The 25,696-nt window shown below is 44.3% G+C and overlaps 3 protein-coding genes across 14 annotated transcripts in view; 2 read left to right on the top strand and 1 right to left on the bottom strand.

Annotated features, from left to right (window-relative positions):
• Positions 1-25,696, top strand: part of gwl (serine/threonine-protein kinase greatwall) — a 517,662-nt gene that overhangs the window by 248,351 nt on the left and 243,615 nt on the right. The window lies entirely within an intron of this gene.
• LOC142814288 (uncharacterized) lies at positions 15,088-21,167 on the bottom strand. Its single transcript, XM_075893051.1, has 8 exons — positions 20,980-21,167; positions 19,341-19,453; positions 18,940-19,255; positions 17,818-17,954; positions 17,523-17,661; positions 16,926-17,000; positions 16,661-16,781; positions 15,088-15,245 (listed from the first exon to the last, which is right to left on the bottom strand). Exons 1-8 carry the CDS (start codon positions 21,164-21,166, stop codon positions 15,206-15,208), a joined length of 1,128 nt encoding a protein of 375 aa, XP_075749166.1. The 5' UTR covers position 21,167; the 3' UTR covers positions 15,088-15,205.
• On the top strand, positions 21,167-23,869 carry LOC142761662 (uncharacterized). The gene is made up of 4 exons (XM_075893793.1): positions 21,167-21,733; positions 22,548-22,661; positions 22,721-22,870; positions 23,135-23,869. The coding sequence occupies exons 1-4, from the start codon at positions 21,521-21,523 to the stop codon at positions 23,312-23,314; spliced, it is 657 nt and encodes a 218-aa protein (XP_075749908.1). The 5' UTR covers positions 21,167-21,520; the 3' UTR covers positions 23,315-23,869.

The following is a 25,696-nucleotide window of genomic DNA, read 5'->3' as shown; positions in this document are numbered from 1 at the left end:
CAATGTATAATGCATTTTTGGTTTCTCGTGACCCACAGCTACTTAGCATCTTCAAAAAATTTTGTAATCATCTAAGTAAAGACATCCAAAAAGCTAGACAAAACTACTTTAACAATATCGTTATGCAATCAACTGGTTAATCTGCTTCTACTTGGAAAAACATCAATAAAGTACTCGGAACACCCAACTCAAATAGCGTAATTACAGAAATTAGAATTAATGGTTGAGTTGTTAAAGGTAGTAACTTATCTAATACATTTAGCAATTATATAGTAAACTTAGCTTTTCCAGAAACATCTCTTAATGCAAGGTCATACGTTTCGAATAGATGCCCAAGTACTATGTTTGTAAGACCTACTTGTGAAAGCGAGGTATATAAAACAATCTTGTGGCTTATAAATAGTAAATGTTGTGATTGTTTTGATTTTCAAATCAAACCAATTAAATATGGTACCGAAATAATTGCCCAACCACTTTCTGAAATCATTAACCTTTGTCTGGCGAAGGAATTTTCTCTGTGATACTTCAAACTGTTAAAGTGTGCATCTTGTACAAAAAGGGAGCTAAGAATAATTTAGCAAACTATAGACCCATCTCAATTTTACCAGCATTTTTTTTAAATAATAGAAAAAATTCTTTATTCTCAGCTAGCAGAATTTCTTAACAAACATAATATATTATGTGACGCACAATACGGTTAAGGAAAAATCGATCGACTGAGCTTGTTCTACTAAATCAAAAAGAGCTCATTTTGAATAGCATAGAATGTAAACAACTACCTAGTACTTGGTATCTTTAACGATTTCAGCAAGGCCTTCGACTCTCTGAATAGACAGTTACTTTTACGTAAGCTAGATTTATACAGTGTACGAGGCATTGCCTTAGACTTATTTGACACATACTTAAGTGAAAGGAAACAATACGTGTGTATAAACAATTTTTCTTCAACGACTAAACCAAACTATCTCGGAGTACCTCAAGGCAGTATTTTAGGTCCGTTTTTGTTTAGTTTATACATAAATGACATTGTAAATATAGATCCTTCAGCAAAATTTGTTATTTATGCTACATGATACAAGCATGTTTTTTGCGCATGATGATACTGACCTGTTGATTGAAAGAGAAAATAATATATTAGAGAAGATATATAAGTGGGCATGCTCCGATGGGCTATTAATAAACACAAAAAACCAAAGCGGTTATGTTTCGAACAAAAGGCAAGCAGTACAAGTGACTTCTACGCTCTGTCTCAATAACAGTCTGATTCAAATGGTGAATAATGTGGAAACATTAGGTGTTGTATTTTCAAACATGCTATGGGACATACAAGTAGAGCAAGTAGTGACAAAAATATCACGTGTACTTGGTATAATTTATCACAACAATTATCTACTTCTGTTAAAAACAATTCTTATTATTTATCATTCTTTGTTTATATCCTATGTTAACTATTGCTTTATAGTATAGGGTGACAAATATTGATAAGCTCAGTAGACTTCAAAAAAGATTCCTAAAAGTTATCGCTAAGAAAGAACCTTAACATTCAGTTATATACATGCAATAAAAATGTAAACTAATCAGTTTTCAAAATCTTTACAATTAGAACAATTGTAGGAGTATAAAAAAAGAGCTGAAGCAAAAAACTGTGCTATCTGATTTAGCCAACCTACAACTTTGGGAGAATAAATATGATATTCGTAAGCATAACCTCTACCACAGTCACGCACAAAATATGGTGACCAAATGAGACGTTATTCCCAGAATGTTGAATTATTTAAGCAGCATTGATGCAAATGTAGAAAATATGACCACAAAAAATGCTGCATCATAATTCTTACAAATATTCATGATGTCGTTTACCCTTTCGTACCAGTTTGACCTCTTATGCATTCTATAACACATGTATACATAGCCTTTTCCTGGGAACTGCTGTGTGTGTTTTTGTTTAGATTATGTAATTACATTGATTGACATTACCATATTTCTGTATAGTATGTTTTTTTTTATTTGTATGCCAATGCTTCCGACCCATTCATTTTAGGTAGCGTGAGTGTGAGAAGTCCTAGCTGCCAATACAGTAAACTCCCAATAAGACGAACTCTGTCGAGGCGAATTCTCGCTTAAGACCATTAATGCGGGAGTGTTTTTTTTGTTGGTTTCCTATAAACTTAATGCAAAATAAAAGTCTGCTTAAGAGGAACGGCGTAACAGGCCTCTTTTGTTAAAAGCTTCCTAGTGCAAAGTCTCAAAGCAAATCGAAAGCTAACTGCCACCAGGAGGGAGAAAGCGAGATAAGTGGAAAAGAAAGGTCAGTGCATGAAGCTACCATATATTGCCGAATATAAGTCGACATTTTGTCATAAAATGGCCTTTTAAAGTTCGGGGGTCGACCTACAATCGAGTCGACTTATAAGCGAAATGGTAAAGCCAACTTGGAATTACAAAGTTTGAGGGGTCTGAGAGCCTTTTCTGAGAAGTCTGATGAATGATCTTTTCTTCGGATTCACTGCTGTTCGACTTATAATTGGCAATATACGGAAGTACTTCCTCACCCCTAGCCTGTAGGTGGAGAAAGGACCGGCTTTATCAGCAAAGAAAGCAACAAGAAGCGTTCATTCTTTCAAACTCTCTTCGTGTTCTTTAGTTTCCCAGCAGGAGCACAGTGGAAAACAGAAGATTGAAAGAGCATGGCTAGAGGGGAAAAATCAAGGGAAGGGTGGGGGGAGGGGCAGGGGGCTAAAAAAGAGTTATATTAAAGTGTTAACGGGAACAATGCTTGTATATTACAATCAAATATAAAGGAAACCACATATGTAGCACTAGCAGTCTCATCAGAGGAGGCACATGCATTGTCATCGCCGTCGCACAATGGCGGCTTAGAACATGTCGTGGTCAGTTTGCATTGTTTTGCGTAGGGCTTGTGCGCATCATTTTTAAATATATAACGATCTACCTGCTCAAGTAACCTGTATTATTCGCGTGTTTGCAAATGATTGTGCCATTTGTTATTTACAAAATCATTACCGATTCCTTGGGCAAATATTAACCTTCTGCAACAGTGGTGTGCCCGTTGGCTAATGACACTAAACCCTGTTAAATTCGAAGTTGTGGCATTCTCCCGCAGACATAACCCTCTGTTGTACTCATATTCTACCAATAATATATCTTTAGATGTTTTGCCCTCATACAAATGCCTCGGTGTGATCCAAACTAATGATTAATCTCAGAACGCACATATTAGTAACGTCATCTCATCTTCTAATAATGCACTTGGTTTCCTTAAACGCCACCTAAAACAAGCTCCAAAGCATGCCAGATTACTTGTCTATTAAACCATAATTCGCCCTAAACTCGAATGCGCATGTGTAGTACGGAGCCCCCACCAAACATATTTGAGCAGTGTTCTCGAAGCCGTGCAAAACCATGCTGTACTTGCCGCAAATTGAGCTTGTGTTCTGTCTTGTAATCATGTTGTATTCCCCCCACTGTAATGCCTTATGGCGCTGTGGGTATCAAATAAACAAATAAACAAAACAATACACTCTCAATATTTATGTCATGCCAGCATGTCGTCACGGCGAAAATTCTGCCGACCCTTGCTTTTCGCCGCCGTGTATTATCCTTATGTCTTTTTTATTTATTTATTATTTATTTATTTATTTACTGGTTCTGCAGGCCTAAATTCGGGCTTTAGCAGGAGGGGCAACAGCAACAAAAAATTGTACATTGTCACTGCACATAATTAGATGACTTATAGAGCTCTTAGCCAGCAGTGTTACGGCAGATAAACAATGAACATACACAGCAAAAGTCCATGAATAATTGACTTGGCCACTGCCAAAACATTGTATTCATACATCATTCAAACCCAACAAGACGAAAAGAGCTTCAAGTTGTTTTTCAAAATTAGCGTGATTGATATGCATGAATTTTTTTTAGTAAGAACATACTGCTACCCCACCGAATAAACTATTTACTTGTTTCTGAGGACGAATGTTGTCTATATTTTTTTCACATTTTCATTACAAACTCATTTTTCTAAATACAGGAGTGCGGACAAATAGTTCTTTAGAAAAGAGTGCAAATAACCCTTTTAAGTAAATTATATAGTGTCAGTAGAATTGCTAACTGGATTTTCGCACGCAACTGATAGCAGTGTCTGCATGCAATTTCTTACACAAATATAATTTGCAGCATGTGAGGGATCTTCAAGGAGCAAGATCTGATTGCATGTAGAGTGGTGGCCTACTCTTACTTTCGGTCTTTCATTTCTTGGGCATGATTAGGATAGGTCTTTCCTGCTGGGCATCCTATACATTTTCTTGCACTTTTCAGGTGCCCTAGAGTACATAAAATCCCAAAGATTGAGTAAATGGGCTGTGTTTTCTGACTCGAAACCAGCCCTACAGAGCATGCAGTCAGTCCTTCGACGAGGTCGCCATGAACAATTAACTTACGAAGTTGTCAAGCTTGTTCACCACGTCACAGAAACAGGCCGTGAGGTCAAGTTTCAGTGGCTTCCTGGCCATTGTGGGATCAGTGGCAATGATTCCGCAGACAACGCGGCTCGCACATCGCACCAAGAAGAGCACACCTTTCCGATTCCTTTGTCAAGGACTGACGCTGCAAAGCAACTTCGTCACCTGCACATAGTCTGAGTCTGCAGGAGTGGAACACCCCAAGCATAAGACATACGAGACTACACCAAATAAACCCTCGACTTGAACTTCGACCTCCATCTGGATTTTGTCGACGTGAAGCTTCACTTCTTTGTCGCCTTTGGTTGGGGGTTGCCTTCACAAAAGCATATAGAACCCTCATCGGATTGACCAACAATGCGGAACGCGACGTCTGCTGCACCAAAGAAGACATCGACCATATGATATGCCGTTGCCCTCAATTTGCCTCTGAAAGACAGAAGCTTTCGGACGCATTGCGACAATTGGACGATCGGCCACTCTCTGTGCAGATGCTACTGGAACACAGTCATCGCCTTTCGTCGGCTCAAAAAGCAGTCAAAGGTGTCTTGTGCTTTTTGAGGACTACACAGGCCTACGTGACCACTTTTAACTTTTTTGTAGTGCCACCGCTGCATACGCGCCAGCCGATTGACTGACAATCCTCCTTTTTTGTTTTTCTGTCTCTCTCTTTCTTCTCTTTCCTCTCTCTCTTATCTTTATGCCCCCTTCCCATTCCCCCAGCATAGGGTAGCAAACCGGGCATCTGCCTGGTTAACCTCCCTGCCTTCCCTCTTGTTGTTTATCCCCCATATTCAGGAGAATATTGTCACGAGGTCGTGACGTGGCCAAAGACAGGAAACTTCGTGTTGGGATTTAACTGTTTATTTGGGCGAACCTGTGCCCGGTAAAGGGAAAGTCTAATTACAGCAGCAGTCTTGCACAGATAGCAGTCTCGGACTGATAGCGGCGAACGCAGCGTCGGCCTTCGATCAACAACTGACAAGTGGCGAAGCGCGTCGGCATTTATACCCTTGCCGTCGAATGTTCTAGCGTTATTGCTGGCGGTGGCGTAGGTTCCAGAACAATCTGTACCGTTCGCACAGTGGGCGTGATCTACTACAGTCCGGAACCTTCTCGAAACCTGCAGGCGCGGTTTGCGCCGAGAATCGTGTGGTGTTTCGGAACGATAACAAAAACTTGTGAAATGGAACGTGGCATTTCCCCCCTCTGAAAAAAGGCATCGTCCCGATGCTTTAACTACAGATGAAGGTACAATAATAATGCAAGAAAGTACAATGAATAAATTACAATACAACAATAATACAAAAAAAAACTGTTTCAGTTTGTTAACGTGCATGAAACGGCTTGAGGCGCGCGACATGGACGACTTCAGGTCGCGATCGGCGTCGTTGAGAGTTCGTGATGCCGTCGGGGACAACCTCGTAATCAAGTGGGCCAAGACGTCGAACCACCTTGTACGGTCCGAAGTACCGTCGCAGAAGCTTTTCACTTAGTCCACGTCGGCGTATCGGCGTCCACACCCAAACACGTTCACCGGGCTGGTATTCCACGAAGCGTCGTCGAAGGTTGTAGCGGTGGCTGTCGGTCGTCTGTTGATTCTTGATACGGAGACGCGCAAGTTGTCGGGCTTCTTCGGCGCGTTGAAGGTACTCGCTCACATCGAGGTTTTCTTCGTCGGTGACGTTGGGTAACATGGCATCGAGCGTCGTTGCCGGGCTCCTTCCGTAGACCAATTTGTATGGAGATATCTGCGTCGTCTCCTGCACCGCCGTGTTGTATGCGAAGGTCACATACGGAAGAATGGCGTCCCACGTCTTGTGTTCGAACTCGACGTACATTGACAGCATGTCGGCGATCGTCTTGTTAAGCCGCTCGGTGAGGCCGTTGGTCTGTGGGTGGTACGCTGTCGTCCGGCGGTGGTTTGTTTGGCTGTATGCCAAGATCGCTTGAGTTAAGTCGGCAGTGAATGCCGTTCCTCTGTCGGTGATAAGGACCTCCGGGGCGCCGTGACGTAGGACGATATTTTCGACGAAGAACTTAGCTATCTCGGATGTACTGCCTTTTGGCAGGGCTTTTGTCTCGGCGTAGCGGGTGAGGTAGTCGGTAGCTACCACGATCCACTTGTTTCCGAAAGCCGACGTCGGGAACGGCCCCAGTAGGTCTATACCAATCTGCTGGAAAGGTCGGCAAGGTGGATCAATTGGCTGCAGAAGTCCCGCTGGCCTTGTCGGCGGTGTCTTGCGTCGCTGACAGTCCCGGCATGTCCTCACATAACGAGTGACGTCGGTGGTAAGACGTGGCCAGTAGTACCTTTCTTGTATCCTCGCGAGCGTGCGGGAAACACCGAGGTGCCCTGCCGTCGGATCGTCGTGCAGGGCCTGCAGGAGTTCTGGTCGCAGAGCTGAAGGCACCACAAGGAGGTACTTAGCTCGAAGCGGTGAAAAGTTTTTCTTTTGTAGAAGACCGTTTCGTAGAAAGAACGACGCAAGTGCGCGCTTGAATACCTTCGGGACTTCGGCGGTCCTGCCTTCGAGGTATTCTATTAGGGCTTTAAGTTCCGGGTCGGCCCGCTGTCGTTCAGCGAAGTCGTCGGTAGTTATCGTTCCCAAGAAGTAGTCGTCATCCGAGTCGTCGGGTAGCGGTTGGTCGACAGGCGCACGAGAGAGACAGTCAGCGTCGGAGTGTTTTTTGCCGGACTTGTAAATGACAGTAATGTCATATTCTTGAAGTCTCAGGCTCCATCGTGCGAGGCGACCTGAAGGGTTCCTCAAGGTGGCTAGCCAACACAAGGCGTGGTGGTCGCTCACAACTTTGAAGGGCCTGCCATAGAGGTAGGGGCGAAATTTCGACGTAGCCCAGATGATGGCGAGGCACTCCTTTTCTGTTGTGAAATAATTTGCTTCTGCTTTGGATAGCGATTGGCTGGCGTAACTAATAACCCTTTCAAGTCCGTCAGCCCTCTGCAAAGAACGGTGCCAAGACCTACGCTGCTTGCGTCAGTATGTATTTCTGTCTCAGCGAATTCGTCGAAATGGGCAAGTAACGGAGGCATCTGGAGGCAATGATTAAGCTCCTGGAAAGCGTGTTCCTGTGGCGTTTCCCACTTGAACTCCGAGTCGGCCTTGGTAAGGTTAGTGAGAGGATCGGCGATGCGGGCGAAGTTTTTCACGAACCGCCTATAATAGGCGCACAGGCCCAGAAATCGGCGCACGGCTTTCTTGTCAGTGGGCGGCGGGAAGTCGTTGATGGCGGCTGTTTTCCGTGGATCGGGACGAACTCCAGACTTGCTGATAACGTGCCCCAGAAAAAGAGCTCCTCCTACGCAAATCTGCACTTTTCTGGCTTCAGTGTGAGTCCGGACGTCTTGATGGCTTGAAGTGCAGCTTCAAGGCGCCGAAGATGCTCGTCGAAACTCGAGGAAAACACGTCGACGTCGTCCAAGTACACAAGGCAAGTCTGCCACTTCAATCCTGCCAGTACTGTATCCATAACGCGTTGAAAAGATGCAGGCGCTGAGCAAAGGCCGAAGGGCATCACCTTAAACTCGAAGAGGCCGTCCGGTGTTATAAACGCCGTCTTCTCTCGGTCTCTTTCGTCGACTTCGATTTGCCAATAGCCAGTCTTGAGGTCCATTGACGAGAAGTACTTGGCGTTATGGAGCCGATCAAGTGCGTCATCTATTCGTGGGAGAGGATACACGTCTTTTCTTGTGATTTTGTTCAGGCGGCGATAGTCCACGCAGAAACGTAGGGTCCCATCCTTTTTCTTCACTAACACCACGGGGGATGCCCACGGACTCTTGGACGGCTGAATAATGTCATCTCGCAGCATTTCATCAACTTGTCCCTTCATTGCCTCACGTTCTCGCGTCGAAACCCTGTACGGACTCTGACGGAGTGGTCTGGCATTTTCTTCGATTATGATTCGATGTTTCGTGATTGGGGTCTGCCGAATTTTCCATGACGACGAAAAGCAATCTTCGTATTGCAGGAGCAGGGCCTTGAGCTGTTCTTGCTTATCATTCGGAAGTCTGGGATTGACGTCGAAAGCTATGGGAGGGGCTTGGTTCCTCTGAGCAGGTTCCGCAGAATCGGCGAGGGCGAAAGCACTGGTGGCTTCGACAATTTCTTTGATGTATGCGACCGTTGTTCCTTTGTTCACATGTTTGTACTCATTGCTGAAATTCGTGAGCATAACCGTTGCTTTGCCTCCCCGCAGCTCTGCAATTCCTCTTGCGACGCAAATATTTCGGGTGACCAACAGATGTTGACTGCCTTCAACGACGCCTTCCAAGTCAGGTGATTTAGGAGCGCCGACTGAAATAATGACGCTTGAGCGAGGCGGAATGGTGACTTGTTCTTCCAGCACATTCAAGGCATGGTGTCCTGACGGCGTGCGCGGCGGTAGTGCTTCTTCTGTGGATAACGTTATCGACCTTGTTTTTAGGTTGTTGACAGCACCATGGAGGCATAAGAAGTCCATGCCAAGAATGACATCTCTCGAGCAACGCCGTAGGACTACGAAGTCTGTAGGATAAATACGGCCGTTAATGGTGACTCTCGCTGTGCAGATTCCTGCAGGCGTTACGAGATGACCTCCGGCTGTGCGGATTTCAGGGCCTTTCCAAGCTGTCCTAACTTTCTTTAACTTCACGGCGAACGACCCCCTGATGACAGAATAGTCGGCTCCAGTATCGACGAGAGCAGTCACACTGTGGCCGTCGATAAGAACGTCGAGGTCGCTAGTTCGCCGTCTCGCATTACAGTTAGGGCGTGGCGTCGGGTCACGGCTGCGTCGGCTTGTTCCGCTGCTTCCATGTTGCGTCGTCCGGCCACCTTCGGTAAATGAGCTTTTGCCTTCAGGGCTTTGCCTAGTTGATGTTGTGTTCAAAAAGCTCCGTCCCGTCGGCGTCGTCGTCGGAGGATCTTCGGTAGTTCGTCGCACAGCAACCGCACCTCCATCGGTTGCTGCCCTTAGTTTCCCGGATACGGGCTAGGAGACCGGCCCCACGTTGGGCCAGAGTACTGCCGGGGATGCGGTGACATGCGTTGGCTGGGCGATGGCGAACGTGAAGGACTTCGTGGTGTCCATTGAGTTCCTGCCAGGTAGTCGGCGATGTCACGTGGCCGATCTCCTGGCTGCGGACGCCGTGCATTGACGGCGAAGCCACGCAGTCCCATCTGTCGGTACTACCAACGGCGGTATGTGTGCCCGGCCTCGCCGCAGTGGTAGCAGAGCGGGCGGTTGTCAGGTGCACGCCAAATGTCCGTTTTCCTCGGTGCACTGCGCTGGCCCGCTGGGGAACGGTAGGACGTCGGTGGGGGTGGTGGCGGCGGTGGCATCTGGCGACGGAAGTGCGACGGGGCGGCGTTTTGGCGTGGACGGGGAGGAGCGTTGTGGCGCACTGCAGTGGCGCAGCTCATAGTTTCCGGCTCGGGCGGCGGTGTTTCGGGAATTCGAAGCGATTGCCGGACTTCTTCCCGCACAATGTCGACAATCGAATCCACTTGAGGCTGCGCCGAAGGCAACAGTTGGCGCAGCTCTTCCCGCACGATCGCTCGGATCGTTTCACGCAGGTCGTCGGAGTCACTGGCTTGAGCAGCAGCGCATTCTAGAGTCAGGCGACGATTATACTGTCTGGTGCGCATGTCCAGCGTTTTTTCGATGGTGGTCGCCTCGGATACAAATTCTTGGACGGTGTTCGGTGGATTCCTCATTAGTCCCGCGAAGAGCTCCTGTTTGACCCCTCGCATGAGGAAACGAACTTTCTTTTCCTCAGGCATGTCTGGGTCAGCGTGACGGAATAGGCGGGTCATCTCCTCTGTGAAAATTCCTACCTTTTCATTTGGTAGCTGAACCCAAGTCTCGAGTAGAGCAGCGGCCCTCTCTTTGCGAGCGACGCTCGCGAACGTTTGCAGAAATGCGCCGCAGAAAACATCCCACGTTCGGAGCGTGGACTCCCGATTCTCTAGCCAGGTCCTTGCGGCGTCTTCCAGGTAGAAGTACACACGACGGAGCTTTCCTTCGTTGTCCCAGTGGTTGAAGGCGGCCACATGGTCATATGTTTCTAGCCACGTTTCTGGGTCTTCAAACGATGAGCCATGGAACGTTGGTGGTTCCCTGGGTTGATGAATGACGATCGCGGGCTGGGACGCTCCGGTTGTCATTGTCTTCCGCGCCTTGTCTTGTAGAAGGCCGTTCTCCGGTGGGAGACCTTGCTGTCGGCGGCTCGTTCGCTGCTCTTGGTTGGCGTCGGTGTCTTCTCCGCGACTGGGGCTGGGTTCACGGCTTGATGGGGGCGTCCGGTACATGAACGAAGCAGCACCTCCACCAGATGTCACGAGGTCGTGACGTGGCCAAAGACAGGAAACTTCGTGTTGGGATTTAACTGTTTATTTGGGCGAACCTGTGCCCGGTAAAGGGAAAGTCTAATTACAGCAGCAGTCTTGCACAGCAGTCTCGGACTGATAGCGGCGAACGCAGCGTCGGTTTTCGATCAACAACTGACAAGCGGCGAAGCGCGTCGGCATTTATACCCTTGCCGTCAAATGTTCTAGCGTTATCGCTGGCGGTGGCGTAGGTTCCAGAACAATCTGTACCGTTCGCACAGTGGGCGTGATCTACTACAGTCCGGAACCTTCTCGAAACCTGCAGGCGCGGTTTGCGCCGAGAATCGTGTGGTGTTTCGGAACGATAACAAAAACTTGTGAAATGGAACGTGGCAATATATCAGTTAAGAGCGCGTAAGGCGCTTAAGTTTGTAGCAATATTGTTTTATTTAGTGAGAGTATGACCTCACTACTAAATTTACTATCGAGTACAAATGCTAGCATGAATATATTAGTCTCTTTTATCTAAAGGCAATCGATCTCGGTGCCCGTTAAAGAACCCCAGCTGGTCGAAATTTTTGGAGTCCTCGGCTACAGTATGCTTCAAAATTAAAAAGTGGTTTTGGCACGTAAAACCCTGTAAAGTAATTAATTATCAATAAAACTGCGAGATCTTTTTTTTAAGCGACATATTGCTACCGCAACACAAAACTGGGGGTTTACAGCATGTGCTACCTCCCGCACTCATGTTTAGCTGTACTTCATGCGCCACTACGATGACCAAAGCACCCCCCCCAAAAAAAAAAGCAACGAAAATGGCTATGAACAGAGGTTGCACAGTTCATGCTTCTAAGGAGGGCAGCAACGGGTCACTCACATTGCAGGTGGTGGCGTCATCTATGAAATGAGACTTGAAGTTCGTCAGTGCATGGCCTCCAATCAGCTCACTACCCATTTCTAGAACATTTTATCCGGGTTGTTGAGCCGTTGGAGCAGCGGGCGGTAGCGCCCGTGGTAGCTGCAAGAGCAACCTGTTGTCTGCCCAGCGTGGCATCGTCTGGGTGATGCACCGCCGCTCGCGCATTGTGTTTACTATTTGTTCGCTGCTTACTTTCAACCTTGTAAGTGCGAAAAAAAGAATTGAACGCAGTGAAGCTAGCCTTGCTGCTATTAGCCACGAGCAGGGTGTTCATTGAAATTAACGTAGTGCCTCCAGTGAGTTAAATTATTTGTGAGAAATCACTGCAACGGTGTGGGGTATGCTTGAAACACCACTGCGAAGCAGCTGCTGCCGACCACCGCGCATAGCCGTAACCATGACAACATCAACGGTAACCATAGTAACCTTCATGTGAAGGCGACAGCGATGCTACCTGGATTTTTAGAAAAAAAAAAAAAAAACCTCAGCGCTAATGTAAACTCACTCCCGCATCCCAGTATACCCTAGTAGCCGTGTGCAATGGAGGCGTATCCAAAATTAATAGCAAAGCCAATAAAACAGCGTCTCAGAAGAAGAACAGTCTGAAGAATAAATTTTCCATTTTTGGTAGGAAAATTGGGCTTGTTTCTACCTTTTTTGTCTGTTTATAATCGCCAAAATAGGGTTGTGCTGTAGTTTTTTCTTTTGTTAAAATGTGATAGCAATTTTTTTATGAGCATATTTATTATGAACTCGTGAAAGCAAGTACTTGTTTGATTAGTCTGCATACTCCACTCGAAAGCATAGTTTTTATCAAGCTGAGCCAAATAAATGTTTTTTCTTGTTTTTTTCCACCTCTTTGTAAGTATACTTCATTCAGTGTTTTCAAGCAACATATTTGGGCATACTTGGCATGTTAGCATTTGGTTTCGGGGGGCACTTTTGACAAGACCAACTCTCGATAAGACGAATAAATTATTGTGGTCCTTTCGAGTTCTCTTAAAGGGAGTGTACTGTATAAGCCAATTTTCTTTAGAGATGTGTAACCTTTGTTTGGCATAGCAGCTGCTTTTGGCCGCGAGATCGAGTGGGGCCTGGCAACTACTGGCTGAAGCTCGCCTAACGTGGATTCTACTCTGCGTCGTCTGCTAGCCACGTCGTGTTTGCATGTGCGCGTACGTTATACTTCTTCTGAAAAAGCAGTTTGCTCCATTATATTAGCGAAGAAAATGCACTTTGTTTTTTGCTTTGTTTTCATGTCGCTGGGCTTGCGTGGTGCTATAAGCAAAAAGGCTTTTCCTGCATTCGACAGAGGGTGCTCTGCTGCAAAAGGCATGACTTTTTAATTTTTATTGACGCCGTCCGCATTCGCGATGCTAGCAACTGTTCAGCATGGTTGTGAAACTATTTTTTGACTTTTATTGTGTTGTAATTTTGTGATATAATGGCTTCATTTAACGTTTTTTCAATCGTCAACGGCACTGGCTTGCACCCCGAAATAAAATGAACATATGCATTAAAAAGTTTTTCTTCTTTTTTCAAGGACCAAGGTGAAGGATGGGTTCATTAAGCGAGTAAATGTGGTAGTTACATAGAATGGGCTTCGTGCATCGATTCGGTAACAAAGAGCGCAAGTTTTATTCACTAACAATCTGTTCAGACCACTTACAGCAATGCGCCGGCATGTGGATTTGTATATGTGCCGCCGATTGCCTATCCGCTCTACCGTGAAGACAGTGCTGCTACCTATAGCTCGATCTTTTGGTTATTAGCACTGCCACTATGCTTGCTGGTCAGGTCAGAGGTTTCAGTCAGGCAGTCTTGTATGCCTGGCTTTGAAGTTGAAGGGCTCTTAGAAAGCATAGAAGCATGCTTTTAGTATAGCGACATGTGCTTGTGTCCTTTCGTGTGACTGAGTTTCGCTCACAAAAATTGGTTAAAAAAAAATTTGGACAGCGAGATCGCTCATGTCATCTACAAAATATCAGTGGATAACATTGCCTGGACCATGTTCACAATCAGTTAGTTTTGCTGCCCTTTTTCTTATGAATGTCTAGAGGTCACATTAAGGGGACAGGGTAAGCCAAAATGTTGAAAAATATCTTTTTGTTCCTTTTTTCCATTATTTGAAATATACGGCCATTTATGAACCAGAATGAGTTGTTTGTTTGTCTCAGTGTTTTTTTTTTCCTCTCTTAACATGACATTTCCAAAACTTGTGAGGTGGCCTTCCGTGCCCAGTCAAAAAAAATCAATGGGTCCAATTGGACAAATACCAATTGCTACGAATTGGTTCTCGACCAATTGGAATTTCGCCACCAGTTGGGAGCGTACCAATTATATCCAATTGGTAGACCAGTTTACGTCCAATTGGTGAACCATTTGGACAGTGCCGGTGGCCAATTGGTTTTCCAATTATATTTAACTGGACGTAACCGAATCTTAATTGGTGCCCAGCTTTCTTTTCACTGCAACCAGTTAAAGCTAACTGGTGTCCAATTGGTCAACCAATTCTAGATAACTGGTGTCCACCTATTCAACCAGTCAATGTAAATTGGCGTCCAAATGGTTATCCAGTTAAAGCCAACTGGTTATCCAATAGAAGCTGATTGGCGCCCAATTGGTTAACCAGTTGAACACGTATGGTGATCCAGTTAAAGCCAACTGGTGCTCAACTGTTTAGCCAGTTGAACACATATGGTCATCCAATTAAAGATACTGGAGTGCAATTGGTCAACCAGTCAATGACAATTGGTGTTCAAATGGTTAACCAGTTGAAAACATGTGGTGATCCAGTTCATGCCAACTGGTGCCAACAGGTCATCCAATTGAAGCTGATTGGTGCGCCATTGGTCAGCCAGTCAAACACATAATGATCCAGTTAAAGCCAACCGGTTAACCAGCTCACGTGAATTGGTGTCCAACTGGTTAACCAGTTGAAAACGTATGGTCCCCCAGTTAGAGTGAACTGGCACCCAACAGGTCATCCAATAGAAGCTGACTGGTGCCCAAATGGTTAACCAGTTGAAAACATGTGGTGATCCAGTTCAAGCCAACTGGTGCCAACAGGTCATCCAATTGAAGCTGATTGGTGCGCCATTGGTCAGCCAGTTGAATGTACATGGTCATCCAGTTAGAGCTGGCTGGTGTGCAACTGGTCAACCATTTGAAGTGAACTTCTAGCTTGGTCTAGCTTGAACCTAACATTCTTCCATTACAAATTGGTGTTTGGCTGAAATACATGGGCAAAGAGCACACCAAATTGTTAAAGCAAAAATGTTCATCCTGACCAAAATGATCCGGTATGCTTGGTCGTGAGTGATGTGTATTGCACATGCATAAAATAAAAACCATAAAATGAAGGTACTTGATTTACAATAATTTATTACTTGTACAAGTATTGCAAAAGTTGACTGGAAAATGACTAGACCAAATTTGCAGGCACGGCTTACTCTTGACCTTGGAATTTGCTGGCCTTATTCACAGCTTTCCTGTGGCTTAAGGTTGTCCTTCTCCCTGAAAGTGTTGAAAAATACACAAGTGCATGAAAGTTACAAGTTCACATCGCTAATGTTACATATACACATGATGCAACGACATTGTGGTGCTTGAACCACACTACGACTTCAAGGCATGAGAGCTGGCCCTTTGCAACATTTTCAATGGTAGCCTGCTGCAGAACTATCCTTAGAAATGGACCTGTCAGAATATTAGGGATAGGTAATGACATTGCTTATTGCTGTAGGCAGAGTGTGTATCATATTTACGCAAATCTAGGCCAATAGTCTTTCTCAAACTCAAATACTGTCGGGTTGGTTTATATTTGAGTACTTAAAAAATTGTTACAGTTGAGTGATAGCAGTAATTGTTTCCACCAGCATAATAACCATGGATTGATCATGCCATCAAGGCTCATAAGCTTGTTGATTCAAGGTGCACCCCGCAACTCTAGGTGTGGCCAGTAGCATGCTGTACTGTGCAAAATATTTCACATTTTCATTTGGACGCACCGGCTGGCCATCGATTAAGACTTAAGCACATGTGGCGATGGCTGCAAATGTGATAGCAGCCACTGACAAACATGAGAGTGCAACGGATTGCCGACAGCCCTATTGCACTAGGCATTTTCGACTACCTGTTTAGCAGCATGTAAGGCACAGCGCCATTTAAACTTACTGCATACTGCTAATATGCAACAACCCAAATGCGTTGGTGCCATGGTGGAATAGCTAAAACCGCCTTAACTGCACAAAAAAGCATAGCCGCCACATTGGCCCAAAATGATGCACGCAACACCCGCTTATTGTCAGAAGTGAACGCTTACGCACAAGAAAATGTTACTGCACAGACACTGACATAGTAAACAAGCACGGAAAGGGGTCCCAGTGCAGTAATATTGTGACCATACATAGCAGGCTACACATTGTAGCAGGCGCCGGGTTTCAAGAGAACAGCACTGTTCAGCAGAGAATCATTGTACACACAAACACACACAGGAGAAAGCTGGACGAGTTGTCTGCTTTGCTGCCATATCAAACTATTTTGCAATCTCCTTTATGGCTCTATATATATATCTGGGTTCTACTGTATGTGTTTTGAGTTTTTTGCATACTGTAAACGTTTTCCTGCTGGGTCTACATTTGAGGTAACATTTTCTTTTCTTTTTTCTGGCTTCAAACCTTAGGGGGTCAGCCTAGAATTTGGGCCTGCTCAGATGTGAGTAAAGTGCTAACTTGATGTGCTAGGAGCTCAAGACTAGTTTTTACCACATGATCTCACACATACTTCACAGGTGTGAGTAAATGCACTGGCATGGCATTTAATCAGTATGATGCTTTGAACACTTTTTTTTACAAGGCTGCATGTCATTTAAAACTACATACAAGAACCTTCCTGAAATTCATCAAAACACATTTACAACTGCATCTCACCGTTTTGCCATCCTCTCAAGGTCTGCCAGCTTCTCCACCACAAAATGGTTTAGCTGCTTGAGTGCAGCAGGCACAAGGTTTTCAGGAATACCTTGGCGCTGCAGTCGCCGTCTGTAACAATCTAAAACAAAAGGTTCACAGGGCATCACTAACTGGCAAGAAGAAACAGTTCTTAAACAAAAATGGAGTCTATAAGAATATGGTCTGAGGCAGAATGAACAAAGACAGTCTACACCAAAATATCTTAAAAAGCATGGACACTTACCCCGCATCACTTCCACTTTCCAAGGCGTCAGTGGAGTTTTTGCAGGCCGATCCGGAAATCGTGGACACCGCTTTCCTGCAAGACACAAATGAACAGTGGTTAACTATAATACTGCTACTTCTAGTTCACAGCGCTAAAAAAAATTATGGCAGCTTCGCATTAGTGGTGCCAAGCCTGAAGAAACAGCGGAGCGGGGCAGCCTTCCTTGTTGCTCCTTTTAATTTCTCGGTTTCTTTCTTGCTCTTTCTTCCCTTCCTTTCTCTCTCTACTGATTACTTCCTCTATCTATGTCTCTCACTCTCTTCCTGTTTCTCTTTGTCTTGCTCTCTGCTTTTCTATCTCTTTCTCCGAGTCTAGTCTTTCGATCATTTTATGCCTTTACTCCTCTTAGTTCTCTTTCTTCCTCTCCCATGTTTGACATGCTCCACTCCGTCAAGCAGTTTTCATTTAACACTTGCACCTGCTGAACTTGCATTGGGGATTGGCCAATTCCTGTGGCACATACCCACCTAGGAATTTCTTTGCCTTGAACAGAATAAGGCTAGCCTAAAGAGCTTTGTCGTTATAAAAAAAAAAATCTATAGAACAGCAACATACCTTGCAAAGAGCGGTTTTTCAGCTGCTCCTTTGGCCAAATTCCAAGAAGCAGGTCTTTCACAAAAAGAGAATCCTTTTGATGGCCCTGGATGTGACTCCACGCACAAGAATTTATTCGAAGGCCACTGCCAATGTCCACCTGCATCAGAGGAATGTATTGCAAAAAAAAAATCATAACAACCATCTGAAAAAGCAGCATTTACAGTTAAGCAAGCACAAAAAAAATTTCACCTACAACGACAACTGTATGCAAAACTAAAAATTCCTGAAGCTGCCCTTTAGATATGCACATTACCGTGGCATTCTCTTTTCTTGGGCAATCATCTGGTGGCGGTGTTGTCTCCCTTGGAATCACATCCATGTCAATATCTATGAGCTCCATCCTTGAGTGCTCCGGTTTGCTCTTAATTGAGCACGCAGCTCTACTGTTGCCTGCACCATCAACATGAAGCGAGGCTCACTACAAACAGCAGAACTCAAGTCACTTTAAGAAGACAGCATTGTCAGCAATCAACATTCAAAACATATGAGTTTCAATATCAAGGCTCTCACCCAAAATATAGCTACATCAAAGAAATTGTACCAAATGCAAGTATTGTATTAACTTGAGTTTTTTTCTTTTTTTTTTTTTTTTGTAACTAACAATTTGAGAATGCACCTCATATTAGATGTGAAACCAGGCTACACATAAAACAGCAATTTTATTATTTTGTTTCAAAGCACCTTCAAAGAGCATTCTAAGTGACAATGGACGTGTTGGATCTATGCAATGTTTTGCACATGCAACCACTGCCTGGTAAAACATGAAGAAAATGCAAAAGGATTTGCTTAACAATAAAACAATAAACTGTCCAAAGATATTCGAAAATCATAGGCAGTGGCATCAAGGCGTAAATGAGCATATAGTTGTTGGGTGATGAAGAAGTGCGACAAATTCTTTCATGCTCCGCTGACTTGAAAAGCCTTTTGTGGTCCTATGCAAGGTCGTCACCACTGGTCAGAAGAGAAGCTCTCCAACATAGGATGGCGAGCTCATGTTATAACTGCAATACCCTATATTTTTTTGTAATTTTCTTAAATAAGCAAACTCGCTCCTTATCGTAAGAATGTGTAAACATGGTAGTATGCACAAACATCACTTCGTTCGATTTTGTGGTTTGAAATTGTAAGGAATAGCTTTAAATTTAAGGAAGCCCATAATTCCCCCCCCCTGAAATTTCAGTTTGGCATGTGTATAAACGCGCATACAAATGCATGCATAAACATACATAAAGCATAGCTGAGTGCCCCCTCCCCCCCAAACCTGAAAAAAAAAAAAAAAAATGTGTGACCATGCTACTGGCATACAAATTACAAATAAGTCTACGTACATAGCAGCCACAGAAGCCACAAAACTACGAAAAGCCGAATTCCATACCTTTGCCTTCATCTAAGGCTGTCAGAATTTTTTCCTGCAGCCTCACATTAAGCCGCCTCAGCTCCATGGCCTCCTTTTCTAATGTGTTATTCTTGTTTTGGAGCTGCTCTATTTTTTTGCTCTTTCTATCCATCAGTTGTTCAAGCCTCTGTAGCTTGTTCTTGAGCTCACTGACTAGGCTGCCCCTATCGTCATAGGTCTCCCTCTTTTTTTGTTTCTTTGTAGCTGTTTCCTCCTTTCGGCAGATGTCATCCTTTTTTCTCTTCAGCATGTCCAAGAGCTCCTGTTTTGGGCCAGAGGGCTTTTTCACGGGACGCTGTACACAAACAAAAAAATGTCTTATGAGGCTGTTTAAGTTGTGCAATGCATAAAGAATGATATGGCACTGCATAAACAAGTACCTCTGGCTGGACATCATCTTCATCCTCACTTCCGCCGTCAGGTGAATAAGCCATTTTTTCAAACCTAGGCCTCTGCCGGCTTCCTCCCTCCCCCTCCAAGTCGTCTTCAGATTCTGGAAAATATTGAGGTCGTACACATTGAAAAATGTTACGAGGAAATAATTTCATTATAAGCCATGGATGTGCGACTAGGCTGCACTGCAAGTATAAAGAAAAACACAGAAGAGTGACAACAGATTAAGTGGGAAGGAATATTATGCTAAGTGTACACTTAAATAAGCCTTCTACTTATATGAAAGGATCCTTGAAATTTCCGGTAGTCTTTGTTTCAATATTAAAAAAGTTCATGCTCTATATGCATGTAAGCCTTAAACAGAAGCAGGGAGAATATATATGTGCGTAGTATCACAACCATAAAACATGTGCTCATTAACTGTCTTTGCATAAGACTACTGTATATACTGTATAACTGAGCTCTAGATGTTTGCGTATATGCATTTGTGTAAGGAGAGGTCAAATACGCAATATATACATATATATATACACGCAAATCCTGGTTCCTTTTTTTTTTTTATTTCGGGGAGGGGGGATCTGACTGCTATGGTGAAGATAATGAATTAATGATTATTGCATGAACACAGATGATCAAAAATAATTATTTTATTTGACCTACATAATAGTTGAATGCACTTATGGAAGGGCGCCGCTATGAAGACTACTACAAAGAACGCAGTTTTACAGACTGAGCGCAAGCATCAACTAGCCTTATTATTCACTACGCATGAAAATAAGACCACTTGACGGTTGCACTCGTTCTGTTAAACTCTGTCCTGTGTTCTTTGTAGTCTGTTCTTTGTAGTCTATGCTTGTTTCTGGTGTATCACTGACTGATCAATAAATTCTCTTGCTGTCACAGCCTGAATTTAATTTATGAAATTACCTGCCACAAACATGTAGTATCACCTAGTTTGCGGGAACGAGTCCAGAGGTGGCTTCTCTGGGTTCTCCACACAGTGTGGAACAATGTCTTCATTCTAGCGCCTGCGCAATTTTTCAACTCCACTTAATACGAACAATTTTATAGTCCCATTCGAGTTCGAATTAACGAGCTTTTACTGTATTCTGAAAACATAAAGGCAGCTGGGAAGGACTCAACAAGTTTGCCACGTGCCGTACGCTGGAAGCTTCGCAGACAATAGCGTCAAAAGTTGGAGGAGAGGGGTCTATGATCTGGATCAGTGCATACATTTTAAGGAATATTATCGAGTTGTGCTGTACCGCATGAAGAATAGAAAGAAAGGCGATCCCTTAGATATCCATCTCACTTAGCAACAAGTTTTAGGCATATTAATTGCATTTGCAAGAGCGCAAAAGACAGTTGAGTATATATAGTAATTTTTATACACTAGCTTCATTAGGCCTATTTATAAATAACGGAAGTTGCAAGACTATATTTGAACTACGCTCATTTCAAGACAAAATTATGTTTCATTAATCAAATTATACCTGCCGACCGACCGCACGCACCGGATAGCATCAACGATAGGCATATGCGCACCGCGGAACACAAAAATGCACTTAATGTTGAACTTGACAAGGCAAAATAAATGTGTGCCAGGGTCGCAAACGAAGAGCTTACCTCCCAAAGCTAGGATCCGAGCCCGGTAGTAATCAGAGGTCCCGTCCGGATCGGTCCACTTTACAGAATAGAAGAACTTGGACTTGAAGTCCTTCGCGTGCTCTGGTTTGAAGTTTTCGATGTCGCCAACATCCACAATCGCAAGTTTCCGATCGTCTTCGTAACGTACTTTAGCGTGCGTGATCATTCTGCAGTACACTGTGCCGTTAGTGCACGAAAAAAACACAAAGAGGATACGCAGCCGAATGATCACTTCGCAGGATCGCACGCAAATCTGCGGCCAGCGGTCAGACTGCCGTTGCACGTGCTGAATGTAAACGTACGCGCGAGCCGCGAGCTCGTACTTCAAGCCGACTGGCAGATACAGGTTTCCACGTAAACACATCGTGCTACATAGACGCATATGACTTCAATATTAATATGTCCATTTTATTTAGGTTTTATGAGTATATATTGGTTTACCAGATGTACAGATATTACAGTAATAAATGAAATATTGAAATACGAAACTGGACATCTTTTGTGACGCTGACCAGTCAGGATGTGCCATGGTTGCCGTTGTGCTGAAGTGGTGTTCGGTTGTGCGCTCAACAACAATCTGAGGAGCATCCACACGTGCACCAACAAATCGTCTAATGCGGTCATAATGTATCAACTTCCAAAGAGAAAGAAGAGAGGCCCATATAAACGATATATCAACCATGGATCGGACTTTGTGCTACCGAGAAGTACTGAGAGGGGTTGCCAACAGCGTGTAAGTTTACCTTTGTTTTTGTTCTAACGCCTTCAATTGGCGCTGGTGTTCAAGACTCACACGAGACTGCATGTCTTGGTTCGCATAACACGCCTAGCGTATTAACAACAGTTTGTGTGGGCGAACAACCTGCGTTTGTCCGCACATGTAGTTGCCGAGGGTGAACGTAAATATTGACGGCAGATATCGCTCGCTTGGCGGTACCGAACCACGCTGTAAATTACTGTTTAGTGAACAACTGGTAGTGAGCAAACTGGTATTGCTGCGACATTTGAGTACAAATAAAGCGGCTGTGAATGGCAGCCGCTATTTGAGCGGGTCATTGTAACCGATTTTAACATTGACTTAAAATTTTTTTTAACAAATCTCTAATAGGGCATTGAAAGCAGTTGTAGCAGTTCAGTACATTGCATCTGTTAGAACATTTAAAGCGGACTTTTCTGTCTGAATTCACGGCTTACGTAAAATGGTAACAATGTTCGCAGGAGTTTTGCGAATATCTTGCCTACAGGTTAGTTATATTTTACATTAATGCGTAATTAATCGATTTTGCGTGCCTTGGGTTTGTTATTAGCAAAATTGTGATGTCACTTGTCATTGCTGAGTCAGTCATTGAGTTAAGTTTTTGTCTAAGTAAACCCAATATTATTATTAGCATTGGGTTTAAATGCAACAAACCCAATGAGAACTGATGCTGTCATTCTCAAAAACAAACAAAAACCTTTCTCTATTACGATACATTAGATAGGAGCTTACACAGTAAAGCTTCGACTTAAGGCGTGCACATATGTCTAAGATACTTCTTCGCATTCAGGAGGTGCCTATGGACACATCCTCGTCTGATGATGAAGCAGCAGGACAAGCTTCAGTCTCGACAGATATAAATGGCATACTTCGAACTGATACGTTGAGTAGTGAGGATGAACAGGTGAGGTAGTATGTTCGAGACGTTAAGTGCATTTTTATTAATAAGCTGTTTTCTTGCAGGAAACTTCAAGCGATGCTTGTAGCACAGCAGCCTCCAGGGTGACATCTGCTCCGGTCAGTCCCACTACTCCAGAACTGCAAGCAACCAATGATAGGCCACAGCATGCCAACCCGATGGTTTCCCATGACACATTGCTAAATGATGAAGAGGTATGCACACATATCTATATTTATGTGGGTATTTTTTTGTATAACAGAAGTGGTTGTTCGGAGTATTTAGTAATATGCGGTGACATCGCAGAGGCATGACAGCACTTGTGCCTGTTGTGTCTCCATATGTGGTGTCATTGCAGATTTTGCACTAAAAATCGAACATGGCTTTGTCACACGTCGAGGTGGTGCCGATCTCTGACGAGTTCCCTTTTCTCTTGGTTTCATCGTTTTTGTGTTTTCTCTGCTCTATTTGTTTTGCAGCTGTCCATGTCTGATGAGGATGGTTCAGAGCAACATGATCCTGGAGAGCTGCCTTCAGAAGATGACATGGTAGGTCCATCGGAAGTTGCAAAAATTACACAAACATGGCTGATGTCATTAACTGCTGGGGGATCACTTAGCTTGTTTAGGCATTGGAAATGCAGAATTTATGAACGGTAAGAGCTCACTGAAAACGAAGACACAATGAAGGCTCACACACACACAGCGCTATGTTTGTGAAAGCAGTGCAGGGAGGGGGATGACAAGGGGGCAAGAACATGTGCCCCTTTATCATTGTGCATCATGACCTTGAGCACCTTCTTGTTTTTCTTCAAATGCGTGGCTTACTGTCAGTGTAATCACAAGTGCACGGAGGGAGGGGGGTACATGGCGGCATCCCGCGGCGGCCACGGTAACTATATGCAGCAAATCAGCCAACCGTCATGGACGTGGGTATGTGGCACAGAAATTGGGATATATGGCATCATTTGTCGAGAAAAGAGGGATCGATTTCTAGCTGACTTGGATAATTAATTGTGAAGTCTCAGTCGAGTGCTGCCATTTTGAACAATTATTTCTTTTCTCCTTTCAGCAGCAAATGCCTAACAGTCCCACGGGGCCGAGTCATGGTGGCAAGTCGCAGTTTGGAGAGTTATTTACTGATGTTATCACTGAAAGAGTGGTTTTGTCCAGAGGTGACATTCTCCTCATGGTGCTGAAGCACGCTGTGAAAAATAATTTGTCATTCACTGGGCTGACCAGCATGTTGGACCTTATTAACAGAATTTTCGAACATCCAATATTGCCTGATTCACGGTACCAGCTCTCCAAACTTTTGAGCAAAACTGGCACAACCATGACATATTATTGTTTTTGCCCCAAATGCTTCACACATATAGAAAATGCTGAAACAAATGCCTCTTTTCAGTGCATACAGTGTGGGCACAGAACGAGTGTTTCCAGTCTATCTGATATGCCTTTTTTTGTGACTCTTGATGTGGAATCACAGTTGCAAAGATTGTTGAAAGACTGTGCACTCCTTGACCTAACAAAGCCACTTCACCATGATGGCTCACTGGGTGATCTATGTGATGGTGAAATGTACCACAAATTCGCAGCTTCAACACAGCAGTGTGGGCCCAGAATCACCTTCACCCTAAATGCCGATGGCACACCGCTGTTCAAATCAAGTGGCACGTCCATTTGGCCTATTCAGTTAATTGTTAATGAGATCCCAGCTGAACAGAGAATGTCAAAACTCGTCCTTGCGGCATTGTGGTTTTGGAAGGAGAAACCAAATATGGAGCTTTTTCAGAACACATTTGTAAAGGAAATGAGCCACCTCAGTGAAAATGGCTTTGTGTTGGAGCGGAAGGGTCAACTGCAGACATACAAAGCTTATTGCATTTGTTGTGCAGTTGACTCTGTTGCCAGGGCACCTATGCAAGGTGTCACACAATTTAATGGTTATTTCGGATGTAACTGGTGTCTGCAGAAAGGTGAACGAGCTGGTGGTTCTACTAAGTACCCTGTTCAACCATTGAACCCCACTGAGCGCACTGAAAGCCAGATGGTCGAAGATATGATGACTGCAGTTAGGGAAGGTGTGACTGTTAATGGTGTTAAAACAGCATCTCCGTTGATCGGCCTGCCCTATTTTAATATCGTATCAGGCTTTGTCCCTGACTACATGCACTGTATTTTACTCGGTGTAGCACGGCAGTTTTTAGACTTGTGGTTTGAGTCATCAGGTTATGCCTACTCCCTCAGTCGCAAGCAAAACATGGTCGATGAGAGGCTTTTGGCTATCAGGCCACCGAGAGACGTGAAAAGATTGCCGCGAGCAACAAAAGAGCGGAGATGGTGGAAAGCTAAAGAGCTGGAGAATTGGATACTATATTACAGCATCCCAGTGCTCCATGGTATTCTGGAGAGAAGATACCTTGAGCATTGGGCATGCTTGGTGGAAGCTTTACATATTATGCTGCAGCGCAGTATCGAAACTGCTGAAGTTAACAGAGCAGAGAAACTCTTGTTAGAGTTTCATGTGCGCTCAGAAATGCTTTTTGGAAAAGCTTTCATGACATATAACATGCACCAGCTGACACATATTGTCAAGAGTATCCACGACTGGGGACCCCTGTGGGCACATTCCGCATTTCCATTTGAATCGGGAAATGGGAGCCTCAAAGAGGCCATCAAAGCTGCAAATGGAATTCCACACCAGCTGTGTAGAGTTCTGCAGATTGAAAACACTGTAATGGAGCTGCAGGATCTGACTGCCAGCCCTAGCGTGGTGCTGTATTGCAATTCTTTTGATGCCAAGGTCACTCACAAAAGCAAAAGCAGCAGTGATGGCACCCGTTTTTTTGGAAGTGGTTCTTGTATTCCACCAGCCTGTTCATCACCTGAGCAAGAAATTCTGCCACCCTCTGTAAAGTACAGAAGAATGATGGTAAACGGTTCAATCCTGACAGACTGCTTGTACGCGTCAAAGAAAAAGACTAATACTTCAGTTGTTCAACTCTTGGATGGATCATTTGCCATTATTGAAAAGATCAT

The sequence above is a fragment of the Rhipicephalus microplus genome, chromosome 1 (genome assembly GCF_043290135.1).
Source record: "Rhipicephalus microplus isolate Deutch F79 chromosome 1, USDA_Rmic, whole genome shotgun sequence".
Taxonomy (NCBI): Eukaryota; Metazoa; Arthropoda; class Arachnida; order Ixodida; family Ixodidae; genus Rhipicephalus; species Rhipicephalus microplus.
The sequence above is the reverse complement of the archived record's forward strand: the minus strand, read 5'-3'. Positions and strand labels throughout refer to the sequence as shown.